The 15,609-nt window shown below is 44.2% G+C and overlaps 1 protein-coding gene across 1 annotated transcript in view; it reads right to left on the reverse strand.

Annotated features, from left to right (window-relative positions):
- Window positions 1-2,130: 2,130 nt before the first annotated feature.
- LOC122809532 (zinc finger protein 585A-like) overlaps window positions 2,131-15,609 on the reverse strand; it is a 299,948-nt gene continuing 286,469 nt past the window's right edge. The window contains exon 4 of the mRNA XM_044081101.1: window positions 2,131-5,914. Coding sequence (XP_043937036.1) covers window positions 4,437-5,914 — 1,478 coding nt within the window. The 3' untranslated portion in view covers window positions 2,131-4,436. The remainder of the gene's footprint in view (window positions 5,915-15,609) is intronic.

Below are 15,609 nucleotides of genomic sequence, written 5' to 3' on the forward strand. Positions count from 1 at the left end.
GTAATTAAAGTTGCCCATTATATGGTACTGAATTGGATAGTGAGTGTTTCCAGTAAGTTTAAATGCATGTTATAGGTTTCCTGGGTCATAGAGGAAGACTATAACTTGCTAGGAATTGGTATGGGATTTTAACTATGGTGATTTGAACATGGAGACGCTCAAGTGCATTGTCCTGTTTGATCAGCCTTGAGGCATATTTATTTCTGATGTAAATTGAGACACTTCCATCTTTAGTCCCTGTTTGAGTAGTAGCTGGTCTAAATTTGTGGAAGTCATTATAGCCTTGCGCTGCTGGGTGTGCTCTTCATAGCTCTAAACCATGTTTCAGTGACTGCACAAATGTTAGCATTCTTTAAGGTGAGAGGAGATTGTAGGGAGTGAATTTTTTTTTTTATTTACACTCCTAGCATTTGGCAGCAACACCTTTATCTTTTCTGCTTTTGATTTGCTATGTTGGAAGTACTTTCACTCTGGCATTGCCTTAATAAGGCACTATGGGTGGGGGGTAATGTTTTAGGTAATATTCAAAAGCCTACAAGGAAGAGGTGCATACCATCCCTGGCAAAACAGTGACCATCTCCTTCCATACTAACAAAGATCGGACCCCTTTAGAGTTACACCAGAAACTAAGCCAATTATTAAAGTCAGTCCTATTCTATTCATATTGAGACATCATCCTTTGAGAAGGTAAAATGCTGCACAATGCTAGGCTCATACCTGCCTGGGACACACATTCCAAAGCTCCATGATGTCTCTCTTCACGTAGTTTAGGGAGATAAGTGTCAGGTCATTTACTTCCACATGGACTATGACTAAGTCATACTGGTACTTGTGGCCCAATTACCATGCGTAATGTGGCTGATCCTGGCCCCTAATAAGCAGCTGACCATTACTTTCTTCTTACTCAGCCTGGAGAGAGGGACAGTGCATCTCATAATGAAGTCTCCATAACGATATATACATATATATATATATATTACATATATATATATATATTATATATATACATATGGTTTCACTTCATAATCTTGAATTGCTGAAATTTCGAAACCATGAAACTGAAACTGCAGAATGCCCAATGTGCATGAGAGCTTATGCATTTCTGGTACATTACGTGAAGTGTTTGGCTGGTATGGTGTCTGGAATTGAAGGTGAGTTAGTGTTTGTGTGTGTTTTTGTACATTGTATGTGTGGGTAAGGGTAGGGAGGTGTAATTATGAGTGTTGGATTTGTTGGTGTTTGTGTGATGTGTGAGAGAGCGAGTAGGGTTGTGTGGTTTGTGTGCTGTGAGTAGAATGGCGTTTGTGATGTGGTGTATGGTGTTTGTATGTTCATGATTGTGTGAGTCATGATTGTGAATGGTTCAGCTTTATAGTTTCGAAATACTGAAATTTGAGATTTCAGTATTTCGAGATTATGAAGTGGAACTATATATATATATATATATATATATATATATATATATATAGAGAGAGAGAGACTATAAAAGCATTACTAAAATCACATCACTCTTTGAATTGGCGCAGGCACTGCTCGTCCCTGCGTAACACTATTCTTTTTTCAAAAATGTAATGGTTTGGTTTAATTCTTAGCCTTCATAACGTCACCGCATATGTTCACATATATCCACTTCTCATCTCTTTATTCGTTCATTTTTCTATTTGTCTCTCCACTCTTCAATGCAACACTCCCGTAGCTTGGCAAATTGCATTGATTCTCAACACTATATCACCACTTCCTTTCTTTAACTCAGTGACATGAGTTATGTACTACAAACATAACTCTCCTCTACCCTTTTACAACTTGCTGTTCTTCACACTCATGTAAAGATGTCATAAAACTGCTCTACCTATAAATGAACTTCTTAACAAAAATGTGTACATATTCAAATTATGATCATCCCAAAAATCTACCTTCTTCTCTATTACTAACTACTGTAGATCTTGTTTCTTTATTGCAACATACTCCCATCAAATTAATATTACTTACACTGCAAATCTACTACGCTTGCATTGATTTAACTTCTGTCCAGCTTTTCTCCCTAGGTCATGAAAAGAGGCTCTTTTGCCCAGTAGAACTTTCCCAGTCAAAGAATGCAAATAAATAAAATCAATAAATAAATAAACCAAGTTCACATCAGTAATCATAAAGCTTTAATGTCCATTAACGAGTGACAGAGTACAAGTCTTCAAAATTCATCTTTCCTTCTTCTTGTAATACAAATTAGAAATGAAAATTTGACTTTTGTAACCTTTTACACAAATTTTAGCTAATGGGACAAAGTGTGCATCAAGCTCTTCACTCACTCCTAAGGTGTAAGAAAGATTTTATACTAGTTACTATGAGGCATTAGCACATTGCTTATTTTAGAATACACCTTATTTGTTTCCATCTTTGTTTTGCATAAAATACAAAATGCTCTTCTTCAATGGTTTTGTCATTGAGTCGATGCTCATAAATGAAGACAGAAGTAAAAATACTGCATATGTATGGATGATTAACAATACTGTGGGGCTACTGGCTGAAAATCCATTTTTTTTTTGTAGGAGGCTTCTGTACATGGCTGTGATACACTTGGCAAACAGCAAGTACAATTCAAATAGTAGACTTATGATGCATACTTAATTTCTCTTTAAAAAGTCTGAATTTTATTTCCATGTTTAATATTTTAAAGTGCGTGTGTTTATGTTTCATAAACAGAACAATGTTTTTGTTAAAAGATAGTGCATATTTTTGTAAGGTTACATTTTGTGTATACAGCAAAATTCAAATAAGATATTTATGTAAGCTACATAGAGTCAAAAGTTGTATGTCCCTCAAGATAATTCCATTAAAAATTTCTGAAGTAAATAGAAATATTAAACAGACATCACCATTTCATGTTCTGTAAATGAAGCCTATTCTAAACCATTCTAGATTTTTTTAATCTGCAGGAGTCTTCTACAGGTACATCAGCCAAAAAATAAAATCTGTTTAACTTTTTATAGAACTGCATCTCACAGCCTTGTCTTTTCAGCTGGATGCTCAAAGAAAGAAAAACAAATTCACTATTGTCTTCTTTTCTGCATACATATTAGACAATATCAAAATATTCATATTTTGTTAATTCTCTATATCTTTTGATGTTTGGTCTTTCTCCTTTAAACTGTCTCCTGAAGCTGTTTTCTCCAAGAAAAACATCTATGACCTTCTGCACCAATTACCCCTTTTCACTCTAACTTTTTCCCCATAGAGAGTTTTCTGGAAATTTCCATTTTGTTGAATGCCGAATTTTGTGGAGTGCAGCTTTCCCTTAATTACTGGATGCAGCATGTGCCCAGGATGATACTGTTACAGAGCTGACATCAGTTGCTCATGCTGCCACATTCTTTTTCTGTATATTTAGCCAGAGCAATTCGACCCTTCCTGGGCACATTTTTATCTGGGGACATGAATATATAGCATGCAGCCTTTCTTTTTTATTTGCTGCATGACCGTTTAAAACACAGTTTATATTCAATGTTACTTGAAAGAATTTAGGATGGACCACCAAATGAAGGTATGCATTAGTGTGCAATCACTTCCCTTTCTTTTTTGCACTATTTCACCTCTCCATCCACACCAAGGCACAATCTGTCTTGGGTTTAGAGGTCATCCTTTTATTTAAAACTTGACAGCTGTGATGCATTAATACAACTTCTCCTGAATCACATTTTGCCAACGGTTGCGAGTTTTTGAGATTTGTTAATGCCAGGGTGAGAATGGGTCCTGATTCTTGAGTCTGGGAATAACTAAATTTTAAGAGTTATGGTACACAGCATTCTTTAATTTGTTAATCATTCTCGTCTCTTTCTTTTTTTAATTTTTTCAAATGTTGTGAGTCTTTGATACTGCAACAAAAATGGACCCCATTCATGAGTCAGGTTTTGATTAGGGTTCAAAAAATTAATATTGCTTCAGTTTTTAATGTTTGCCTAGACTGCTCTTCTCAGCACCTGCAAAGTAACCAAAATTGCTCAGTTATGTTCAAGTATGCTTGAAAATTCTTTTCTATTAGCCCTGATGCTTGTACTACTGGAACCATCTGGACGTCTTTATCCAATCTTGTTTTAGTTTGCATTTCATTACATTTTATGGAGACGTGTCTGTCAGTATGCAGGACCATACAAATCATTATGTGTACCTATTTCAATGATTAATGATACTTTTGCCATTTTTTTACTACTATATCTGTTTTTCTTGCTTCTACTTTTTACTGCCGATATTGGATGAGCCCATGTGATCATTACTTTTTTTTCAATAATTCTTTTCTGGTTCATGTTTCCAGTGCTTTTCAGCTACCTGTATGTTGTTGTATTTGCACAACCCCAATGCAATAGTCTTGCAACATTGTTGGTGCCTTTCACTATACAAACTCCCATGAGTATATCACAACCAGACAAGACGTGCAACTGCTTCTAGTTCTGTATTACAGAACCTGCATTTGTTTGTACCTCCCACTTCACACTTCCTTTCTCTTCAATGTGCTTCTTCTCATGGTTAGAAAGGTGGTGCTTTCTTGTAAATTTTTTGTCACATCTAGTACATTCATAAGGTTTCTCTCCATTGTGCATTCTCTCATGCATGGAGAGGTGGTGCTTCCGTGTAAAACTCCTGCCACATGTGACACATTTATATGGTTTCACCCCAGTGTGAATTCTCTCATGTTCTGTGAAACAATCCTTTCGTGCAAAACTCTTTTCACAAACTGGACATTTATACGGCTTCTCTCCAGTGTGTATTTTTTCATGGGCTAAGAAACGATGTTTCCATGTAAATGTCTTTCCACACTTGGTACACTTATACGGCTTCTCTTCAGTATTTTGACTTTGCTTTTTTTCATGCATTGAGAGGGGGTTCTTCCTTTTAACATTATTGTCACTTGTAGAATGTTCATAAAGCTTCTCACCAGGTTGAACATTTTTATCTAGTGAGGGTTGATCTTTTGATGTGACATTGCTATCACTTGTGGAACATTTAAATTGTTTATTTTTAGGACAGATTTTCTCATGCAAGGATAGTCCATATTTCTGTCTAAAATATTTTTCACATGCGGAACATTGATATGGCTTTTCCCCAGTGTGCCGTTTTTCGTGTTTAGAAAGGTGGTGTTTCCTTGAAAAACTCTTGTCACATGTATTACATTTATATGGCCTCTCTCCAGTGTGAATTCTTTCATGGGCTGAGTAGTAATCCTTGCGTGTAAATCTCTTATTGCATATTGGACATTTATATGGTTTTTCTCCAGTATGTGTTTTTTCATGAGCTGAAAACCGGTGCTTCCAGGAAAAACTTTTATCACATATGGTACATTTATATGGCTTCTCTTTAGGATTTAAACTGTGCCTTTTTACATGTGTTGACAGGTGGTCCTTTCGTGTAAAACTTTTGTCACAAGAGGAGCATTTATATGGCTTCTCTCCAGAAAAAATTCTCTTACGCACTGAAAGGCAATCCTTCTGTGCAATACTTTTATAACAGGTCAGATAGCGATATGGCTTTTCTGTACCATGCATTATCTTATGTGCTAAGAAGCGGTCCTTCCATGTAAAACTCTTGTCACATGGAACACATGTATACAACTTCTTTTTATGTTTTGACAGGATATTCTGCAGTGCAGAATTATCAGCTTTGATCAGCTCATATGGCTTTTCGGCAGCATACATTTTCTCTTGTATCAAAAGGTTAACCTTTCCAGTGAAATTTAGTTTTTCATTGATGTGAATTCTCTGATGCATTTGAAGGACTTGCTTATAAGAAAAACTTCTATCACATATATTGCATCTACAGCTCCTTTTTCCAGGGCGTGTTTCCATTTTGTCTGAAAATCTGTTGCCACACTCAAAACTCCAATGATCGTGGATTAATGGTTGCTGACTGTGTCTATACCTAAAGACTGAAAAATACAACATATTTATCAGATACATAAGCAAATTAATGCATGTTTTATTTACCTGATTTAAATGTTTAATTATGATTTTTTGTTGCAAAAATCTAAGTATCACTGTTTTGATTAGCTTAACTTTAGCAAGCAGAATTGTAGCTGTACAGCATTTCCATCAACAGTATTTCAATGAAATACAAACATAAGCATACAATGCAACTGTTTGGCAATTATAACATGCAATAAAAAGAAGTTATGTACTCACCATAACGTTCCATCTGAGTAGGTACATCATTTGTCTGAAACCTGTGGGTATCGGATCCGACTTCGGATCCGAGCCGGCAGCTTACCAAGGTCCAAGATCTGAGCTCTTAGCTCCTCCCCCTACCCACAATCCCCTGCTACCAACCACATTACCTCAGATCGTTTTTTTTGCCTTACCAACCTGTAAACATGAAAAATCAACTGCAAAGGTGATCAGAAAATCCCGAAAGGTTCGGGGGATGGCAGGGGGGGTCGGTTGCAGACAAATGAAGTACCTACTCAGATGGAACGTTATGGTGAGTACATAACTTCTTTATCTGAAGTAGTTACTTCATTTGCTCTGCAACCTGTGGGACAAAGTCCCCAGCTACTTCTAAGAACCTGGGTGGTCCTTACGGAAGGATATTCTGAAGCACCGCGGAGCCAAAAGAAGCCCTACTTCTCGAAATCACATCTAATTTATAATGAGAAATGAACGTATGAGAAGAGGACCAAGTAGCCACTGAACATATGTCGTCCACTGGAACCCTAGACCAGAAGGCTGTTGAAGTGGCTACAGATCTTGTAGAATGAGCACGGATATTAACCGGGGCTGGTTTGCCAGACGATATATACCCTGAATAATACACTGACAAATCCAATTTGCCACAGTAACTTTGGAAATGGCTTTACCCATGGCTGATTTTGCATACGAGACAAATAACTGGTCCGACTTGCAAAACTCTCTAGTCCTATGCAAGTAGAAACGCAGCTGTCTGTGTACATCCAATTTGTGTAATGTGTATTCTCCCATGTTCTGAAATGTGGGAAAAAACACTGGTAAATTTATTGATTGATTTATATTTGCTTCTGAAGCAACCTTAGGCAAGAAAGACGGGTTAGTCCTGAGGGACACTCTATCTTTGTTAAAGATAAGGTAAGGAGGCTTCATACACAAGGCTTGTAATTCTGAAACCCTTTTGGCCAAAGTAACGGTCACTAAGAAAGCTGTTTTCCATGACAAGAACTTCAACGGAATTGAGGCCACAGGTTCGAAAGGTGGACTTGTTGAGGCTTACAAGACTAGAGTGAGATCCCATGGGGGAACCACAGACTTTATTGGTATATTTAAAAGGAAGCTGCCTCGTAAGAAGGTTTTGCACAACTTTGTAGATGCTAAGGAACCAATGCCATCACCCATATGAAAATGGGAGATGGCCGCCAAATGTACCTTAACCGTAGAAGTGCTTGCTCCCTGATGAAAGATTAATGAGAGGAAGTCTAGGATGGTTGGGATAGGGACAGTAAATGGGTCCAAGCCCTTATCTTCGGCCCAAATGGAAAAACGTTTCCACTTACTGTTGTAAAGTTTTCTGGTAGATGGCTTATGAGCCGCAACCAGAATGGCCTTAACGGGAGATGAGATACCGGGAGTCCTAGCCATTAATGGAACTGGATCAGCCAAGCCGCAAGCTTGAGGCTGACCAGGTTGGGCGTTGGGCAATCCGCGGGATGAGAAATCAGTTCTGGACTGGGATCCAGAATCCACGGAGGAGCCACACTGAGACCGCAGAAAGGGGAACCAGATCTGCCGAGGCCAGAATGGGGCTATGAGGATAACTCTGCTCCCCAACAGACAGGCTTTCTGAATGAACTTCATCATGAGAGGAAGGGGAGGATAAGCATAAAGGAGCCCGGGAGGCCAAGCATGGACCAGAGAGTCTCTGGAGGTCTCCCCTCTGGGGGGAATTATTGCAAAGTACTCGCTGCATTTTGTGTTTAAAGGAGAAGCAAAAAGATCACAGCAAGGCTGACCCCATTTGTGGAAGATCTGTTTCGCAACAGATAGATTCAGAGATTACTCGTACGGAGTGAGGAGCACCCGACTTAGCTTGTCCGCTAATATGTTAGATCGTCCCGGGATGTGCGTTGCTACCAGAAAGCGGTTGGTGGAGATCGCCCATTCCCAAACTCTCATGGCCTCTCGACACAGGGGGTAAGATCTGGTTCCTCCCTGTTTATGTACCAGACTACAGACATGTTGTCTGTCTGGATCGCAATAGTCCCCAGGGGAAGAAGGTCGTGGAGGGCTTGCAATGCCAAAAGCACCGCCCTCATCTCTAGGACATTGATATGCAATGCGGCCTCTAGGGGAGTCCACGTGCCTTGAACGGATCTGCCTGAACAATGACCCCCACCCGAGAACCTTCTCCGAGTTCCGAGTCCCTGCAAACTCTGCTCAGCGGTGGGAGTCCACGTGCCTTGAATGGATCTGCCTGAACAATGCCCCCCCACCCGAGGCGAGAAGCGTCCGTGGTCAACGTGGCTTCGACCGGGGGGATCACAAAGGGCCTCCCTTCTCCGAGTTCCCGCGCATGCAACCACCAAAGAAGGGAGTCCCTGCAAACTCTGCTCAGCGGTATGGGTGTGTTGAACGGGTGGAGCAAGAGGGACCACTGGACTTGAAGGGTCCATTGCAATATCCACATTCGCAGGTGGGCATGCAGGGAAAGACTGATCGCAGCTGCCATAGACCCTAGTGCCCTCAGGACTAACTCCGCTGGAAGAGAAGGATTCCGTAGAAGGGCTAACACCTGATAAGACAAGCTGTTCAGTCTGACTGATGTTAGGGTAGTTCGAGAGATTAGAGTATCCAACCTGGCCCCTATGAATTCCAGGGCTTGAGTGGGGCACAGGCAGGACTTCTGCAGGTTTACTGAAATGCCTAGGTTGTGGGCTAGAGTCAGTGTGTAATATCTCGCTACTGAGAGCTGATGCCTGTTGGTCGCGGTAAGGAGCCAGTTGTCTAGGTACGGGAAGACCTGAATGCCCTGAAGTCTCAGGTGGGCAGCAACCACCGCCATGACTTTGGTGAACACTCTGGGGGCTGAAGAGAGGCCGAATGGAAGAACCCTGAATTGATAATGACTGGCTCCGAGCTGGAAGCGGAGAAACCTCCTCGATCGTCTGGCCATTAAAATGTGGTAGTACGCATCCTTGAGGTCTATGGAGCACATCCAGTTGTTCTCCCGCAGAAGGGGGAGATAGATTGAAGAGTGACCATCCGGAACTTTTCCTTGGGTATAAACAGGTTCAGAGCGGAAAGGTCTAAGATGGGTCTGAGGTCCCCCGTTTCCTTTGGCATCAAAAAGAACCTTGAGTAATAACCCAATCCGGACTGATCTGTGGGGACGGGCTGGATGGCGCTTTTTCTTAGCAGCTTTAAAATTTTTAAAGCTGCCGCCTCCCTCTGATCGGGTGGTACATCGGGGAGGTGTCTGGTTTTGGGGGAAGATTTAGGAAAGGAATGAAGTAACCTCTGGATATGATACGGAGCACCCATCGATCCATTGTAAAGGACTCCCAGTTTGACAGGTGCTCCGTCAACCGCCCCCCCGACTGCCTCCAGAGAGGGACACTCGGGCAAGCCCTCAGGGCTGTTGCGAGGGTCTGCCCGAGAAAGGTTCTCTAGACCCGAAATTACACGGCCCCCCTCTGCCTCTGGGCCAGCGTCCACATTGTCCTCCTCTGCCTCTAGAGGACGAGTGGTCCGCAGCTGGATGGGATTGCTGAGACTTGCGGAACAACAGCTTCTTTTGTCCCCTCTGATTCCTGGAGAAGGATCTTTGGGGAGTAGAGAAGCAGACTCTGACGGCAGACAGCGTCTTCCCGTCCTTCTTGCTTTGGACCAGCATATTGCGAACGGTCTTGCCGAAAAGAGCAGAACCGTCAAAGGGGGCATTCGCGAAGGATGCCTTGAAGGGATTCGCGAAGTCGCAAAGACTGAGCCAGGCATGACGTCGTAACACTACCCCTGCTCCGCTGGCTCTAGCGGCTCCCTCCGAAGCATGAGAGAGGAGCCACATAGACTTATTGGAGATGGATTTCAGAGTGGCCATTCGTGTCGTAAACACATTCCCGTCTCCGACCGACATGGACTCTGGGGGGGGGGGGGGGGCTGCAGCCTTGATCAAGTCTCGCTGTAGCCTGATGGTATGTGCCATATAGTTCAGCACCCTTATAGAAAAGGTCGCTGAAGCAAACATCCGCTTCCCAATCCGATCCAACGCTCGAGATTCCTTATCTGGCGGGTGGACCAGAGAACTCTCCTGAGTGAGTTCTTTCTTGGTGGCCGCCGCCACCAACATGGCATCAACAGGGGGATCTTTTGGCCCATGACTGCCTATCTGTGGGGGGGCTCAGTATTTTGTCGGGACGCCTAAGTATTGGCTCCACGGTGTCGGGCTCCTTCCACGCCCTGGTGCTAATTAAGTCCACCAGGGGGTCGGCCGGAGGGGACACCCAAGAAGTAGATGGGCCTGCCTCAAATGCCTCCAGGAACACGGATTCATCAAGGGAAGGTTTTTGGGCAGACCACCCCCTCTAATACGCAACATTTCCATGATGTCTCCAAAGGAGACATCTTCAGGGGGTGACCTTGGGGAACCCTCCCTATCATCTAAGTCCGTGTCAGTGGTAACTGACTCTGGGGAGCCCAGGTGCCTCCTCCTTTTACACAGACGTTTCCGAGGAACCTCCTCGGTGGGGCTATCCGAAGAGGGCTCGTCCACGGATTGTTGTTCCTCAACAGGAACTAGCTGGAGGGCTTAGGCAGGCTGTCCCGATGGTCGGATGATGGAAGACAGACCCTCATACAGTGGGGGTACGGGTGGATCCACAGCCCGAACCGGGGATCTGGAGGACTCTACAGTACCCTCTCCACTACATCAAAAGCTGAAGGAGATTCACCCTCGCCAGCCTCTGAGAGCAATCTCCTCGGCTCCGAGGAAGGGATCGGGGTCAGAGCCGAAGCAGTCGGTGCCAAGAGGGAGGTGCGCTCCGAACCAAACAGCTCTGAAGATAAAACAACTCCCTCGGATCCGATGCTCAGCCCTCAGCCCCGAGAGCTCGGATCCGACAAGCTCGAGGTCATAGTCGGCGTCTAAGAGACCAGCGCTATCGGCACCGACAATTCCCTGGGTCCGAATGGGCACGGATCCGATGACTCCGAGATCCAAAAACGAGTCGGAGAAGGAGTGATCGGGGCAAACATGGGGGCCGCGCTCCCCCCCAGAGGGGGGGGAGGGGAGAGGCAAGAGCATCCCCATCTGCATTTGGGTCTGTAAGAACCGACGCATCATCCGATCCATATCCGCTTCGGAGATGCTTTTTATTGACCTGGAAGAGGTGGTCGAGGCGGGCCGGGAGGGCCACCTCGATGACCTCGTGGGAGACTGATCTTCCTCCTCCGGCTCCGGTGAGAAGCTAGGCAAACGGAGCCGAGAGGAGAAGGATCCGGAGACCCCCGAAGGAGACTTAGTTATTTTAGCTGGCGGAGCAAAGGGGTGAGACTCGATCCGCCTTTTATGGGATCTATGTCCCTCCTTATCCTTGTGCCTCTTCTCCTTAGTTGAGGAGGCACTAGTTTCCCCAGAGCTCAAACCCGAAGTGGGAGGTTGAGTCCCGGGTTGAGCTGAGGGAACAAAGGGCGCCGAGGCCGCTGAGGCAGCCGGAGCCCGAACAGGAGAGGAAGAAGAAGCTGACTCCTGGGGGAGCTTTCCCACCAGGATCAGCTTGTTCTTCCTATCCCGAAGTTCCCGGGGGTTAAAGGCCGCACAGATCTGGCAGGCCTCTAAGAGATGGGCTGCCCCCAGGCACAAAACGCATTGAAAGTGGCCATCAGCTGGGGAAAGCTTGTGGCCACACTCAGTACATTTGGAAAAAATGGCCATAGGCCCTTCCGCCATGTTGAAGCACTCACACACACACCCAAACGCTAAGGAGGGAGGGGGAGTGACAAGAAAACTAATTACTGTACCAGTAAAAATGAAAAAAAACTAACATTAACAAGGGGATAGAAGGTTTTACTACCACACACACACATGATTTTGAAGTTTTTGGTGAAAAAAGACTGAAAACGATCTCACCTAGCCAGGAGCTCTTCAAAAGTAAAGCTTCTTCAGCCGCGGCAAAAAACGATCTGAGGTAATGTGGTTGGTAGCAGGGGATTATGGGTAGGGGGAGGAGCTAGGAGCTCGGATCTTGGAGCTTGGTAAGCTGCTGGCTCGGATCCGAAGTCGGATCCGATACCCACAGGTTGCAGAGCAAATGAAGCAACTACTTCAGATCTAGTGTTTGGCTACTATTGGTCAGTGATGGGGTTCTTATCGGAACTGGTTTATTACATTTCCAGAAGACTGGCCATAATGTATTTTGTATCTCTAATTAAATATTCATTCCCATTTATTCACTTCTAGGCACATATCTCCATCAGGTCAGTATTTTTACATAGATATATATCTATATATATATATCTTTCTATATCTACCTATCTATAAGCCGTGGTGGTACAGCGGTAGCATTGTTGCCTCACAGCAAGAGGTTCTCCCTTGCGATTCTCGGCTGGAGTGCCTTCTGTGTGGAGTCTGCATGTCCTCCTCACGGTCGAGTGGCGTTCGAAAGACATGCATAGAATGGGCGTGCCTTCGCTGAAGGTTGGGCGTCGAGCTGGCAGCTCGGCACCTATATAAAAAAAAAAAAAAAAAAAAAAAAAAAAATCTACTGCCAATCATTAGCGGACCAAAGTTCTGCTGTGGCAACCCCTAACCGGGAGAAGCCAAAAGAAGAAGAACAACAACAAGGGTTAAACTATTCCAGACTCCATGAAGCCTACTCTTCAGTTTTTCCCTTGAAATAGACAAACCAACGTTAGCACTGAAACCATTAATTTTACACCCCAGCACTTGCTTAAAACTCATAACAAGCACTTAAATACCCCTAGCACTAGCCCCCCTTATACTGTCTAGAAGGACAAGGCTCTCTATCCGTCCATACCAGTCAGAAAGATCACTCTACCTTTTCAGGCATGTCCAAAGGGCAGTTTCCAGTGTACTCCCCAGTCCAACTGGTGAATCTGGGCATTTTGAGGCAATGTTACAACTGCCTCATGTACACAGACAACCCTCTCCTCCTACCACCAAACACTAATATATGCGAGAGATGCAATTATACAGCCAGACTGGAGGCAAAACTCTCTCAACCCCAGACTGTAACTGACTGTCAAGAGGAGAAGGGTAATACTTGCAACACACCACTCTCCACATAAATACACAAAAGCACACTTGCAGGCTCTAAATAAAAATCTGCTAAAGCAACAGAAACCTCCAAAGCAGACATCCAAGCAGCCTCCACAACCTCACCAACCATGAAACACATACTTCACATAATCAGTGTGCCACGCAATCACAGCCCTTAAGGCAAAATAACATACCCAAACACACTTGTGATAGGCGACTCTATAGTCAGGCACACTGATGTCCCACTAACTAGGCTGGACAAGGAGAAGGTTACAGTTAACTGCCTGTCGGGCGCCAGGATCCGCCACATAACACAAGCACTCAGGTCACTCCAGAACAAGTACAAATACGACTCTGTCATTGTACATGTTGGTGTGAATGACCTGAGACATACCTCCCTGGACTACATGAAAAGAGACCTGGAAGAGATCTCTGATCATGTAGCCCAGGCAGGTATGACCCTGACCCTGAGTAGCATCCTACCCTCGCCAAGAATGATGCCACAGTATAAAGGAAAAAATAATCAACTTCAACAATTGGCTAAGTTTCTGGTGTCATTCAAAGGGGATCCAGTGTCTGTCTGCCTGGGATGATATGCTCGATAAGCCACGTTGCTTCGCAAGAGATGGCTTGCACCTGTCACCCTTTGGCTTTTGAATAGTGGCAAAGGTTCTTGCCGCCCCCATAGTGCCTTTTTTAGGCAAGGCTCAAAAGACAAACCCACCACTGTAAATAGCACAAGTAACCGAAAACTGAGGATAATGCTACTCAGAGCCAGAAGTCTAAACCTCAAAATGCACTCACTTGAGGCACTCCTCAGTATGGAGAACATCGATATCTGTGCAGTAACAGAAACCTGGTTTAAGGCTCTAGAGAGCACCCCAGCACTACCAGGCTATAACTCATACCATACCTTTCGGCCACAGAACCTGGACCGAAACACAAAAGGTGGGGGTGTATCCATATTCATCAAGGATACTCGCACCTCCAGGTTAGTGGCGCAGCATGATGCATCAGAGATCATCCAAGTGTAACTAACAATGGACAAAACTGCAATCCAAATTGTAGCTTGCTACAGATCACCCACCATGACTCAGGTCCCCCATTCTGCTTTTCTGGAGACACTGGAAAATGTGAAGGTCCTACCAACACCCTAATACCGAGTGATTTCAACTACCCAAACATTAACTGGGAGAACTAATCAAGTACTAACTCCCTTGCCCAACGCTTCCTAGAATTTATAAACTCGAACGCCCTGGATCGACTGGTGAACACCCCCACCAGAGGGAACAATATATTGGACCTGGTCATCACCAACATGGGCGACCTGTGCTCCACACCTGACGTCAACTCCTCGTTGGTTAGATCAGACCATAGACTAATCACTCTGGATATTCACATTCCGCCCCCAACCCCAGTCAAGGAAACCACCGTGAAAAACTTAAGCAAACTTTGCGTTGCTTAAGACTGAGATGGAAAGGTTCACAGCCCCCACGCCAATGGGCAATGCTGTACAAGCTGCTGAAACCTATACAAAGGCACTCTATGATCATCTGCAGGAATACATGGATCATGCTATCCCAAGTAAAACCAAGACTCACTCCTCCAAGAAAAGGAAACCAGTCTGGTGGACCCCTGCCATAAACAGGCTCTACAACAGGAGGAAACTAGTACAGATAAGAGCAAAATCCCTAGAAGGAAAGACATCCCTGATCAGAATCGGCAAGAAACTACGATCCCTCATTAAATCATCCAAGGCTAGCTTCGAAAGAAAAATTGCCAAGGACTCCAAAGCTTTCTTTAGCTATATCAGGAATAAGTGGCAATGCTCAGATCTGCTCGAAGTTAGTGCAGAATAGCACAAAATACACTGAACCGACTGATATTGCCAACATTTTGGCAGACAGGTTCAGTGCAAACTTTACACCCCTCTCACCCCCTAAAAGGCCCATAACCATACCAGAAGAATGTAAGGCCCCGGCAATCACAGACGCACAGGTTAAAACAGCCCTATCCAAAGCCAAAAACACAGCCTCAATGGGACCGGACAGGTCACAGGCTACATCTTACAAGAGCTCCAAAATGAACTAACCCCTCACCTGAGCACACTGTTCAAACTCAGCCTCTCTACAGGCTATGTACTTGAGTGGCGCACAGCAACAGTTATCCCACTCCACAAAGGTGGAGGCAGAACAGACCCCGGGAACTCGCCCTATAAGCCTGACTAGCCTGGTCTGCAAGGCTATGGAGCGCATCTTCATTTATTATTTATTTTATTTTATTTTACATTTGTTGACTGGGCTAGTCCAGCTGGATTAATGTCCATTTTCAGTGGAGGCCCGGGGAGAAAAGCTCCAGAGGTTAAATCAATTTTAGAAATTCACAAAA

This window comes from Protopterus annectens, chromosome 8.part0, assembly GCF_019279795.1.
Source record: "Protopterus annectens isolate FY-2018-M chromosome 8.part0, PAN1.0, whole genome shotgun sequence".
NCBI lineage: Eukaryota > Metazoa > Chordata > Ceratodontiformes > Protopteridae > Protopterus > Protopterus annectens.